This window comes from Myotis brandtii, unplaced genomic scaffold (genome assembly GCF_000412655.1).
Source record: "Myotis brandtii unplaced genomic scaffold, ASM41265v1 scaffold868, whole genome shotgun sequence".
Taxonomy (NCBI): Eukaryota; Metazoa; Chordata; class Mammalia; order Chiroptera; family Vespertilionidae; genus Myotis; species Myotis brandtii.
Genome location: NW_005371540.1, coordinates 515,388 through 529,149, shown reverse-complemented (window position 1 = coordinate 529,149; position 13,762 = coordinate 515,388). Strand labels below are relative to the sequence as shown.

General features: G+C 56.8%; 1 protein-coding gene across 1 annotated transcript in view; it reads right to left on the bottom strand.

The window, feature by feature from the left end:
- Window positions 1-13,762, bottom strand: part of DPP6 (dipeptidyl-peptidase 6) — a 386,529-nt gene that overhangs the window by 259,255 nt on the left and 113,512 nt on the right. Inside the window, exon 3 of the mRNA XM_014532252.1 lies at window positions 12,414-12,512. Coding sequence (XP_014387738.1) covers window positions 12,414-12,512 — 99 coding nt within the window. The remainder of the gene's footprint in view (window positions 1-12,413; window positions 12,513-13,762) is intronic.

The following is a 13,762-nucleotide window of genomic DNA, read 5'->3' as shown; positions in this document are numbered from 1 at the left end:
GGGCGCCTAGGAAGTGGTGTTGGGTCTGCCACACAGGACACCGAGTTGCTGAAGCGGAGAAATGCAGAACGACAGCATTTCCAGGAAAAGGGGACAGAGACAGAAGCAGGAGACAGGAGACCAGCACAGGGAGCCCCGTGGGGATTACTACAGGAATTTACAACGCAGATTGTAAATTCTCCCGGGAATTTCTACAGCCTTCCGGGCCCCTGCGGGGTTTCCTCCTTTCTAAGGGAAAGATAAAAGCTCAACCTCGCTGGGGTTCCTGCAGGTTAAACAGCAGTGACGGGGCAGTTATGTAGCTCCTGTGCCTACTCCTGTCATTGTGGCTGTTGTTGCTGTCACTGCCCGGCATAGAGGTGCTGCCTTCCCCCGTCCCTGCAGGGACTCCCCCAGGACACTGCAGGATGTGGGTGGGGCAGATACAGGACACAGATGGGACAAGGACACCATGGCTGCGGACAGTCTCAGTGCGAGGACCTGGCACGGCCGTGGGGACCTGGGCATGGCCGTGGGGACCTGGGCATGGCCGTGGGAACCTCGGTGTGGCCTTGGGGATCTGGTAGTGGCCATGGGGTGTGGCCGTGGGGACCTGGGCATAGCCATGGGGATGTGGACGTGGCCGTGGGGACCTGGGCGTGGCCGTGGGGACCTGGACATGGCCGTGTGGACCTGGGCATGGTCGTGGGGACCTGGCCGTGGCCGTGGGGATCTCGGGTGTGGCCTTGGGTTGTGGCCGTGGGGACCTGGGTGTGGCCGTGGGGATCTGGGCATGGCCATGGGGACCTGGATGTGGCTGTGGGGACCTGGACGTGGCCGTGGGGACCTGGGAATGGCCATGGGGATCTCGGGTGTGGCCTTGGGGTGTGGCCATGGGGACCTGGGCATGGCTGTGGGGACCTGGGCATGGCCGTGGGGACCTGGGTGTGTCCGTGGGGACCTGGGCATGGCCGTGGGGACCTGGGTGTGGCTGTGGGGACCTGGGCATGGTGGTGGGGACCTGGGCGTGGCGGTGGGGACCTGGGCGTGGCTGTGGGGACCTGGGTGTGGCTGTGGGGACCTGGGTGTGGCTGTGGGGACCTGGGGGTGGCGGTGGGGATCTGGGTGTGTCCGTGGAGACCTGGGTGTGGCCGTGGGGATCTGGGTGTAGCTGTGGGGACCTGGGTGTGGCTGTGGGGACCTGGGTGTGGCCGTGGGGACCTGGGCGTGGCTGTGGAGACCTGGGTGTGTCCGTGGGGACCTGGGAATGGCCGTGGGGACCTGGGAATGGCCGTGGGGACCTGGGCGTGGCCTATGGCTTCACAGCATTAACATAACCTGAGGCTCCTAAGGCCGAGCTGGGCTCCCTTCTCCTGCGGAAAGGAGGGTGCTGAAAGGGACAAGGGGGGAAATGGTTTACCCAGATGGGCCCTCATTCCGCCTAACCCCGCCGCCCCTGCCTGGCTCTCAGGCCCGTGGTGTCCTCTGTGCGCCTGTGATGCATGACTTCAAATAACAACCATGATTGCGCCACCGACTCCCTGAGCCGCTGAAGACCAAGCTTCCTCTTTGCAACTGTCCTTCCGGGCCTTTCCCTGCAGTTAACAGTGGCCAATGGTTGCCGGCTGCACAATGACCCCCGGGGAGCCGCCTCACTCGCTGGACAGTTTTGATTGAAAAATGTGGCCTTCAAACAGCAGCAGAAATACCCACTGTTTCACACTCGGATTCCCCCTCCGTCTCACCCCGGAGCTTGATAGAAAATCCGTTTGGCGTGTCAGAATATCAAAAGGGAAGATGACAGAGCAAATCTGAAATCAAGCTGCTGCCGCCTCCAATCTTACCTTCCGCTTCCCGGGACCAGCCAGCGGCTATTTCCCCACATTAAAAGGGAGCAGTTTCCTCCGGTTTTACAGCTCAGCGTTTCATGGGAGACACGCGGAGGGCTCGCCGCTCCCACGTGGCCGGATTAATGGGATTGAGCGTAAAGTAAACAAACACAGACCTGGGAGTGTCCATGGCAGCCCCCTGAGCGTGCCCGGGAGGAGGGAGAGAGCTGAGCCTGGCCCTGCCCGCGGGTAGCAGACGAGCGAATCAGGCCTGTCTGTATCCCAGTGACAGGGAGGGGACAGCCGCCCCCGGGAGGTGCCGCTGGCCTCGGCTTGCTCAGAGCCCAGTGCATGGAGCCCGTCAGCCACTCCCAGGTCGGCCCCAGCTGCCTCGGTAAGAGGTGCCTCCCCGGGTTGCCACCAGGTGCTGTGGCATTGGACCCCGGTGAAGAGTGACCGACTCCATGGACACGGAGCAGACTGTTCCTGTTTATACGGGGGAGAGGGCAATGCAGGGAGCCCTTGCAGACAAGTCCGACTCCATCTTCCGGGTTAACCTTTTCCCATCATCCTCTGACACGGTCAGGGAGAGGAACATTCCAAACCCAGATCTGAGTTAGCACGTGCGGTGACCTGCAGAAAACACGGGCTGGGCTGTGGGGTGGTGTGGAGGGTGTGCCGCCAAGAGACAAGTTCTCTTCGATGACTTCTTTTTTTAAAACATGTTCTTATTGAATTCACAGAGAGGAAAGAAAGGAAGAGAGAAACATCAATGATGAGAGGGAAACATTGATCGCTGCCTCCTGCACGCCCCACACTGAGGATGGAGCCCACAACCCGGGCATGTGCCCTGACTGGGAATTGAACCATGACCTCCTGGTTCGTGGGATGATTCTCAACCACTGAGCCACGCCCACTGGGCTCTTTGAAGTAATTTCCTCCCCTGCCTTTTTGACAGACCATCACTGGGGTTCTCCCCCCGCCTCCTGGGACCCTCCAGGGTCCTCACTCTGTCTTCCCCCGAGAGACCCCCAGCAGCTCCCCAGGAAGGCTCAGTTTCCACGCTTCTCCAGTGGCTCTGACCTCTCACCTAGTTCACGTCCATTTCATGCAGTCACCTTTCATCAGCTTCTCTGAACTCATCCCCTGTTCGCAGAACCGGCGCCCTGTGGGTGGACTTGCTGGCTGGTGGACCAGCCTTACAATCTCCCAGCCATCCTCGCCGGCCTCTCCCAGGGCTGCAGGCCACTCGGCCGCCCATCGGATCCGCTCACCAGGCACCGTGGCTTCCAGACCTTTGCTTCTGTTCATCGCCTACACTCTCCGTAGCTGAAGACTGACCAAGTGAGGGCACATTTATGTCACGACGGCCTGAGGGGCTACTGAAATGATAACGGAACTCTGACCTGATGCCCAGGGACATGTGTTAGGATCTGCGTTGTAAAGCTTCTCACACTTCACACTTAACGTTTCCCCGCGGATTACATTATCCCAAAGGCTACATGCAAATGTTTAACTGTGGTCATTTCTGGCTGCTGGAATTACAGGTGACTTTCATTTCCTTTTAAGGTTGTGTTCCACTCTTGCTATCAAACACAGACAATACAAATGCTGGGCCCCGCACCCGAGCCTCAGCTCCCCCCGGCCAACCCGCCCTGAGACCTTCAGTTCCACAGGCGAGCACGACACCTCCGTTTCCTCCTTCCGCCCATTCTCCTAAAATGCTGGGCCCCGCACCCGAGCCTCAGCTCCCCCCGCCAACCTGCCCTGAGACCTTCAGTTCCACAGGCGAGCGCGACACCTCCGTTTCCTCCTTCCGCCCATTCTCCTTTGCCGACCCATCTTGCCAGGACCTGTGGGAGCTGGCATTGTTCGTGGACACCCCAACCAGGCTTCCGCACCCAGGCCTTTGCAATGGCTGGTCCATGCTGCCTGGGATGCTTTCCCCTCAGAGAGCTCGTCGGCTCAGTTCTCAGAGTCAGGTCTCTGCTTAAAATCACGCCCTCAGAAAAGATTTCCAACCATTTGGAGGTCTTCTCGTCTTTAAAACCAGGTTGTTCGAGGAGCTACCAGAGGCCCTGCCAGGCGCTGCAGGCAGCACGGGAAATGGCCGATGGGAGTCCTGCCTTCCTGGCTGCCCAAGGAGGGAAGGAGGCAGCAGAGGGCTAATCCCACTCCATGCCCATAACCAAAGCTCCCGCCAGGCCCGAGAGGCAGAGCCAGGAGTCAGGGCAGAGCAGCCTGCTGGGAGCGAGGGCGCGGGGGTGCTGAGGAGGAGGATCTGCAGGGCAGGAAGGAGACGGGAGGGAAGGTTCTGGGCAGAAGGAACATCCTGTGTGAGAACCACCCGAGGGAAACAGAGGTGGATGTTTGAAGCAATCGTGGAAGTTCAAGCCGGCTCGTCAGAGAGAACCGGGGAGACCACACAGGACGCGAGGGAAAGGCTGCAGAGAGTCCGCGGCAGGGGTGGCACACCGGCCCAGGCTGTGTAAGGCAAAATCATCGGGTCTGGCCCTGCCAAGGCATTAGGGGCGAGTTCATCAAATGTTTGACCAAATGAGCAGGCTAATTTTAAGCTGATAACTTTGTGTGGCCCTTGGTGTTATAAATATGCAAATGGCCCTGGGCAGGAACAAGGCTCCCTCCTGGTAGAGGTGGCAGGTCCGGGGCCGTGCTGTGCCTGGTCCTCAGAGCAGGGGAGCCAGTACCGGTTCTGAGGGAGTGGCTGAGGGAGCGGGTTCAGTAGAGACACAGATGTGAGGTGTCTATAGACAACCCTGGGACAGGTGGGTCAGTCAGAGAGACACACACACACACACACACACACACACACACGTGCACATACAACCCCCCAAACCACACACCAAACACCCCCACACACACACAACACACCCACCACATACATGCATACAAATACACACAATCCCCACACAAACACACCACGCACACATACACACATACCACACATACGCACACACATGAACACACCACACGCACACGCACACACACACATGCACATACCATTCTACAAGTCCATAGCTCAGAAGGTATTTGAGCTGGGGATACAGAATCGCAACTCTATACAATGGAGTATTACTAGGTCATAAAAACCCCAAAATGTTAGCATTTGTGACAACACAGATGGATCTCGAGGGTATTGTGAAATAAGCGAGACACAGAAAGGCAAATACTGTATGATTTCACAGAGAACAAATTGATGGTTGCCAGAGGGGAGGGAGCTCAGGGGCTGAGTGAAAAGGTGAAGAGATTAAGAAGCACAGGTTGCTAGCTACAGCACTAGCCACAGGGAGGTGAAGTCCAGCATAAGGAATAGAGCCATCATATTGTAATAACTATGGGTCGTGCCAGTGGCTGCTAGGCTTACGGGGTAACCACTTTGTAAGTTATATAAATGTCTAATCATTGTGCTGTACACCTATAACTAACATAATATTGAATATCAACTGTAAATAAAAAAATAAGCAAACAAACAAAATTTAAAAAAACCTGTGATAGAACAGTAAAAAACCAGAATCTCGCCCTGACCAGTGGCTCAGTGGTTAGAGCATCAGCCTTCCAATGGAAGGGTCTTAGAGTGCATTCGGGAGGCAGCTAATTGATATCTCTCTCACATTGATGGTTTTTCTCTCTCTCTTTCCTTCCCCCCTCCCTCCTTTCTACTCTCTCTAAAAAAAAATCAACGGAAAAAATATCCTCGGTTGAGGATTAACAAAAAAAATAACAAAAACAATAGCAACAAAACCCCCCAGAAACTCACTGGCAGATGGATAGTGACCCAGTTGTGGAGTGAATGACTCCCTGGGGAGTGAACAGTGAGAAGTGAGAGGTGTGGGGACTGCTGATATTCTAAGTTGGAAACATAAACACTGCCCCCCGGCACTAAGCGATCCCAGGCCCTGGTGCCAGACCCACCATCTGAGGGCCATGGAGAGTCCGGCTCCTGCCCCCCCTGCTGCCAGGCTGGCCCCAGGCCCATATCCTTGTGACTGCAGCCCAGAGGCCGTGTGGTCAGGAGCCCAGTATCGGCTGAGGCTCCTGCGGGCATGGGGCCCTTTGGAGGCGGAGCTGTTGACGGAGCCAGCAGGACATATGTACGGGAGGAAGAGCAAAGCAAGACTCAGGTGTTTGGCCGGTTCTGCCAGAAGAATGGGTTTCCCGTCACCTGAGCAAGGAGAGGCCGGGGGAGGTGTTTGTGTTTTGGGGGGTTGCAGATCTAGAGCTCAGACTTGGAGATGCTGAGGTTAATGGTGAGATGGCTGTGAGGCAGCCCAGAACTTCAGGCCCTGATCTAATCCGCACAGATGGAGACGGATGAAAACACCGAGGGAGGGTGCAGATGTAAGAGGCGAGAAGCCCGAGCCCCAGACCCCCCCACATTAAAAGTCGGGGAGAAGAGAGAGGAGCAGCACAAGAAAGCAGCAGGGCCCGAGAAGGCGCTGCCAGGAGGTGGAACTAAGACAAGAGACTGTGATGAGCTTCAGTGAGAAAGTTTATCCAGGTGGAGGGACTGGTCCATTGTGTCAACTGCTGCTGCTACGTTGAATAAGATGAGGTCTGGGAACTGACCTTGAAACGGAGCAAGCTGGAGGTCCCTGCCGACCTTGCCAAGGTGAGTGTCAGGAAGCACTGGTGGACACCGGGGATGGGTTAGAGCAGTTCAGTGGTCAGCAAACTGGGGCTCGCGAGCCACATGCGGCTCTTTGGCCCCTTGAGTGTGGCCACGAAGTTTCAATCGCACTGTACGTGCGCGCCCACACGTGGTATTTTGTGGAAGAGCCACACTCAAAGGGGCCGCAGTTTGCCGACCACTGGGTGAGAGAGAGGGGAGGAGAGCAATTGGAGGTGTCACCTGCAAGGGACAGAGAAACCAGGCACTGCCGGGGGCCGTGGGATCCAGGTAAGGTGTGTGTGTGTGTGTGTGTGTGTGTGTGTGTGTGTGTGGGCGAGAGACATAAGATGCTGAGAATAATATAACAGACAAAAAATGAACATTTAGAGAAAGGAGAGATTTGCTGCAATTATTCCTCAGGAAAGTGAAGCAATTCCCTGTGATTCCCTGACTGAGCACAGACGCGCCACGGAGGTCATGGGCAGGGAGGGCAGAGTGCAGCAGCTGTGGGCACTGCAGGCAGGAGTGGGCACTGCAGGCAGGTGTGGGCACTGCAGGCCGGAGTGGGAGCTGCAGGCAGGAGTGGGAGCTGCAGGCAGGTGTGGGCACTGCAGGCCGGAGTGGGAGCTGCAGGCAGGAGTGGGAGCTGCAGGCAGGTGTGGGCACTGCAGGCCGGAGTGGGAGCTGCAGGCAGGAGTGGGAGCTGCAGGCAGGTGTGGGCACTGCAGGCCGGAGTGGGAGCTGCAGGCAGGAGTGGGAGCTGCAGGCAGGTGTGGGCACTGCAGGCCGGAGTGGGAGCTGCAGGCAGGAGTGGGAGCTGCAGGCAGGTGTGGGCACTGCAGGCCGGAGTGGGAGCTGCAGGCAGGAGTGGGAGCTGCAGGCAGGTGTGGGCACTGCAGGCCGGAGTGGGAGCTGCAGGCAGGAGTGGGAGCTGCAGGCAGGTGTGGGCACTGCAGGCCGGAGTGGGAGCTGCAGGCAGGAGTGGGAGCTGCAGGCAGGTGTGGGCACTGCAGGCCGGAGTGGGAGCTGCAGGCAGGAGTGGGAGCTGCAGGCAGGTGTGGGCACTGCAGGCCGGAGTGGGAGCTGCAGGCAGGAGTGGGAGCTGCAGGCAGGTGTGGGCACTGCAGGCCGGAGTGGGAGCTGCAGGCAGGAGTGGGAGCTGCAGGCAGGTGTGGGCACTGCAGGCCGGAGTGGGAGCTGCAGGCAGGAGTGGGAGCTGCAGGCAGGTGTGGGCACTGCAGGCCGGAGTGGGAGCTGCAGGCAGGAGTGGGAGCTGCAGGCAGGTGTGGGCACTGCAGGCCGGAGTGGGAGCTGCAGGCAGGAGTGGGAGCTGCAGGCAGGTGTGGGCACTGCAGGCCGGAGTGGGAGCTGCAGGCAGGAGTGGGAGCTGCAGGCAGGTGTGGGCACTGCAGGCCGGAGTGGGAGCTGCAGGCAGGAGTGGGAGCTGCAGGCAGGTGTGGGCACTGCAGGCCGGAGTGGGAGCTGCAGGCAGGAGTGGGAGCTGCAGGCAGGTGTGGGCACTGCAGGCCGGAGTGGGAGCTGCAGGCAGGAGTGGGAGCTGCAGGCAGGTGTGGGCACTGCAGGCCGGAGTGGGAGCTGCAGGCAGGAGTGGGAGCTGCAGGCAGGTGTGGGCACTGCAGGCCGGAGTGGGAGCTGCAGGCAGGAGTGGGAGCTGCAGGCAGGTGTGGGCACTGCAGGCCGGAGTGGGAGCTGCAGGCAGGAGTGGGAGCTGCAGGCAGGTGTGGGCACTGCAGGCCGGAGTGGGAGCTGCAGGCAGGAGTGGGAGCTGCAGGCAGGTGTGGGCACTGCAGGCCGGAGTGGGAGCTGCAGGCAGGAGTGGGAGCTGCAGGCAGGTGTGGGCACTGCAGGCCGGAGTGGGAGCTGCAGGCAGGAGTGGGAGCTGCAGGCAGGTGTGGGCACTGCAGGCCGGAGTGGGAGCTGCAGGCAGGAGTGGGAGCTGCAGGCAGGTGTGGGCACTGCAGGCCGGAGTGGGAGCTGCAGGCAGGAGTGGGAGCTGCAGGCAGGTGTGGGCACTGCAGGCCGGAGTGGGAGCTGCAGGCAGGAGTGGGAGCTGCAGGCAGGTGTGGGCACTGCAGGCCGGAGTGGGAGCTGCAGGCAGGAGTGGGAGCTGCAGGCAGGTGTGGGCACTGCAGGCCGGAGTGGGAGCTGCAGGCAGGAGTGGGAGCTGCAGGCAGGTGTGGGCACTGCAGGCCGGAGTGGGAGCTGCAGGCAGGAGTGGGAGCTGCAGGCAGGTGTGGGCACTGCAGGCAGGTGTGGGCCTGCAGGCAGGCGGATGTGACCGTGGGGTATTGGATGCTTTCTTCTGGCCGGGCCAGCTGGACAGGAGGAAGGGAAGAAGCATGGAGGCTGGGAGAGAGGAGAGGTCTACATTTTTCCAGGTGTAGGCCTCTACCTTCGTGAGAGGGAGCTCAGGGCGGACCTTCCGTGGCCTCAGCTCTATTGCTCTTCACACCTCGGTCTCTCGCCCAGAGGAGCCACATGTGCCCGAGGAAAGTCTGCAGGCCTTCAGTGTATGAGAGAATTGAAGGCTGTTGTGTCAATCACTTTCTGAAAAGGTAGGATTAAAAAATCAAGTCTCTAGTAGAAAGATGGGTGAGGAGAAGTGTACCTTGAACCCAGTGAATGCAGGTCCTCCTGACTAACCACGTGCATTAGTTTTAGACTATTAACTCCACTTTAAACCCCAGACACATCGATGACCTTAGTGGTTAATGTACACTATAAAAAGGAAAAGCTATTTGTGGGAAATTATACCAGTTTTCTTCCTCATGTATTTTTTTAGTTCAACACAGGCATCATGGAAATAAGGGATGCTAAAATAAAGAACTTAGGGGATGGAAATAATTCTAAAATATTCAAAACCTATGGTCTTGTTTAAACACACAATGTAGCTGGTGAGGTTATGAAAGAAATTGTCTGGAGACAGGCGACCTGAATTCTATCCATTGTAGCACAGTTTACAAAACCCAGTGAAACCCAGGTTCAAGTCAAAACTTTGCTACTGGTTAACTTTGTGATACTGATCCAGTTATTTAAACACTTTAAGCCTCAGTTTCCTCATCTGTAAAATGGGAATAATGGTGATTATGAGAATTAAATGATTTAATATGTGTAAAGCTCTTTATCTATAGCATAAGACATGGGAACCCACAGTAGGTGATTATGTAATGACTAGAGGCCCAAAGCATGAAAATTCATGCAAGAGTAGGCCTTCCTTCCCCCATCTGCCGGCACTGGCTGCCCTCCAGCATCCAGGACCCGGGCTGCCCTCCTCCAGCTGCCCACAGGCATCTGGGACTCATGCTGGCTTCCCTCCTCCGGCTGCCTGCAGGCACCTGGGACCCGGGCTGGCTTCCCTCTGGCCCCAGCTTCATCAGGAAGGATGTCCAGAATGACGTCCAGAAGATGTTTGGTCTAATTAGCATATAACCCTTTTATTATTATAGATGATGGTAGTGGTGGTGGTGGTTTTGATGATGTGATGAAGATAAAGATGATGATGGTGGTGATGATGGAGGTGAAGGTGGTGATAAGGGTGATAATGGAGGTGATGATGGTGATGGTGATGATGATGGAGGTGAAGGCGGTGATGGTGATGGTGATGGTGATAAGGGTGATGATGGAGGTGATAGTGGTGATGGTGATGATGATGGAGGTGAAGGCGGTGATGGTGATGGTGATAATGGTGATGATGATGGAGGTGAAGGCGGTGATGATGGTGAGGGTGATGATGATGGAGGTGAAGGCGGTGATGGTGATGGTGATGGTGATAAGGGTGATGATGGAGGTGATAGTGGTGATGGTGAAGATGGTGATGATATGATGATGATATGATATGAAGTGATGATAATGATGATGATAATGAAGAAGAGGAGGAGAAGGAGCAGACTTAAGGAGGACTAGGAGTTTACTAATTAGAAGGCAGAGAACAGACCCCTGAGAACATGTAAGACTGAAATGTGAGTTTGTGCTGGGACCCTGTGGGGAAAACCAATAAGAAGAAAAGAGAGAGAGGAAGAGTAAGAGAAAGGAAGGAATAAAGAAAGGAAAGAAGGAAGACAGAGCTGAAGGAAGGAAGGGAGGAAGGATGAGAGGATGGAAGGAAGGAAACTGGTGAAGAGGCAGAATCGGGGAATAATGTGAGGGCCAGAGACAAGGCCCCTGAGAGGAGCTGTGGGTCTGAGCCGGTCGGAAGACGCCCTTCGTGCTGACCTAACACAGCTGTGCCTTTCATCAGGGGCCGCAGCTGCGGACGCAGCCTGAATCGCATTCTGTGCGACATACAAAGCCTGTGGGCAGGGGACCGAGGCAGGCACGGGCGGGTCTGCAGAGGCCTGTGCTGTCCACCAGCTCCTCTGCTTCTCCCAGGCTGAGCTGCCTATCCAGGGCTGAGCCGTCTGTCCAGGGCTGAGCCGCCGGTCCAGGGCTGAGCAGCCGGTCCAGGGCTGAGCTGTCTGTCCAGGGCTGAGCCGTCTGTCCAGGGCTGAGCCTCCTGTCCAGGGCTGTGCCGTGTCTGTCCAGGGCTGAGCCGCCTGTCCAGGGCTGAGCCATCTGTCCAGGGCTGAGCTGCCTGTCCAGGGCTGAGCCGCCTGTCCAGGGCTGAGCCGGCTCCGGGCCAGAGGAAGCAGGGCTGAGGCCTTTCTATCCACACAGGCTGATGTAAGTGCCAGCAATGGAGGTGTGGCCCACGCCCAGTGGGGAAGCCCTGCCTGCCTGCTGGACGGGTTGACTATATTCACAGGGGCCAAAGCAGTTCCAAATGCACCTGCCTCAGGGCTCGGACAGAGCAGGACTCCTCCTTCTAAAGGTGCTCACTGAGCATGAAGCTTCGCGGCGCAGCGTGCGAGTTTATGCACGTCTTCCTGGGAAGGAGACCACCCTATTCCTCCTATGTGCGTTCTGGGTGGTGTTGCCCTTGGTGGCTCAGTTTTGTCCCAGAACCGACTCTGCACCCCTACAGAGACAGCAACCACCTTCATTGTCAGGACCAGCCCAGAGCCCTTACAGGCCGCCTCTGCCCGGGCGGGGAACACGGGCCCTCGGCCTCCTGCAGAATCCGAGGTAACCCGTCCTCAGCCGCACATGAGGCCTGGCCCCTCTGCTGCCACCACAACACAGGCTATGTCTTCACTGGGGCTCGTTGGACAGTGACCTTTCCAGTGCACCCGCTGAGGCTGGGACTCAACGCCCACAGCGCCCACGGAGAGAGCAGCGCGGGAGGGATGCGGGCAGCGGGTGCTGGCCAGCCGGGGGCACCCTTCCCTGAAGGCTCCCCCATCCCAGACCCCGCGAGAGGAGATGCATCAAGTCCTGCATTGTCAGGAACAAGCCCCCTTTTGCCTCTGATCTATTTTGTTTTGTTGTAAAAAACCCTGTGAACCAGAAAATAAATTATGTCCAGGTTGAGGGGAATGTCTGTCTGCAACCGTGCACGGGGCACCCTGGTCCGTCTATCCAGCGACGTTCTGGAGACTTTTCAGCTCCTCGGCCCCCGGTCCAGGAGCCGGCGGGTACAGTGAGAATAACAACATGAGGAAGCAAGAAAGTTTGGCTGTGTGCCTCCCAGGCTGGTTGCTTAGCAACATCTCACCTCTCCCTGGGAGAAATGATGGCTCCCGGAGGTCACACGGAGGACCCGTGTCTCATGAGGGAGCAGCCCTACTGACCAGATACACATTTTCCTAGAACAGTAACAGGATGGCCACAGCCAGAGCGCGGTGGGGCCACTTCTACAGTCAGACAGAGACCAAGAGGAAGGCCAGGCCGTCGGCAAGTGGCCGGGCGTGGGGAAGGGGCGCTCACATGAACAGTAACAGGATGGCCACAGCCAGAGCGCGGTGGGCCACTTCTACAGTCAGACAGAGACCAAGAGGGGCAGCAGGAAGGCCAGGCCATTGGCAAGTGGCCGGGCGTGGGGAAGTGACGCTCACAGCGTCACCGCACGCAGGACTCACCGCTTATCCACTTAGCCTCGGGGTCGTGAACTTTGAACTCCTTACTGAAGAGATCCTCCACCGTGACCTTCTTCTTCTGGGAGAGACTGTTGTCTTCCACTAGAAAACAAAGGAGGCAGATGTCACACTCTCCGCGTTGGTGAGAGAAGGGCCGTAGGACATTCCGGGGGCCACTCGGGAACAGCACAGACGGTAGAACATCTGATGTCCACCAGTTCATGCCCGACAAAGCCAGTCACACTTTGATTTTAATTAAACCATCAGAGATGACTTGGCGGGGAGGGGATCCTGCGTCAGTGACACGGCCCATTTCCCACCCCCTGCCCGCAACCTGTGAGGGCCACATCTCCGAGGTCTGCACAGAAATACTGTCTCAGGACGGAACGCCCCGGCCGTGGCTCGGTTGGTTGGAGCAGCATCCTTGCACCGGACGTCCATGGTTTGATTCCCAGGCCGGGCACATACCTACTTAGACTGCAGGGCTCATGCTGGGAGGCAAGCAATCAATGTTTCTCTCACAGCAATGATGTTTCTCTCTCACTTTTTCTCTCTCTCCCCTTCCTCCCTCTCTAAAACCAATTTTTAAAAAGTTAAAATAAAGGACTGATTTATGAGCAATATGGTGGGAGTCGTCAAAAGAGGGATGAACAAATGTCTAAGGAAGGCTCTCTGCTGGGTTATGTAATTGATCATTCTTAAGCATTTATTAAATGCCAAGCACCGGCAGCGTGGTGGGTGCGGGATGAAAAGACGGCTGACATCTTCCTTAGGCATTTCTTCTCCACACACCCCACCCCCGGCTGCCTACAGCTGGGGATGAGCTCCTGTTCTGGTAGATTCACGCCCCGATGTCCGCGTGCGCACTGCCAGTGCTGCCCGCACCCTCGATCATGAAGCTTGGAAGGAGGCAGCTGGACCAGTGGTTCCCAACCTTGTTTTGGCCCTGCCCCACCTGAGCACCTCTAAAATCCTGATGCCCCCCACCCCCATGACATATAATCCTTATTATTCAGAAAGTGAGCTCCTATTCATGTGGAGGGAGCCTAAAAGCCATTCACTTGGTCTAAACAAGCTTCCAAAGAACATGGCATCCATGAAATAAAAAAAAAAAAAAAAGACAGTTGAAGTACTGAGGAAGAAATCACTAAGAAATTGTTTAAAAAAATATGAAGTGATATGAAAAAATAGCAAGTCAAGTTTCAAAACATATAATAGAGAACTGAAATGGATAAATATGTCACAATATCCTATATAATAAAAAGCTAATATGCAAATTGTCCCCTCGGGAGTTCAACTGGGAGACTGGGAGTTCGATCACTCACTATGACATGCGCTGACCATCAGGGGGC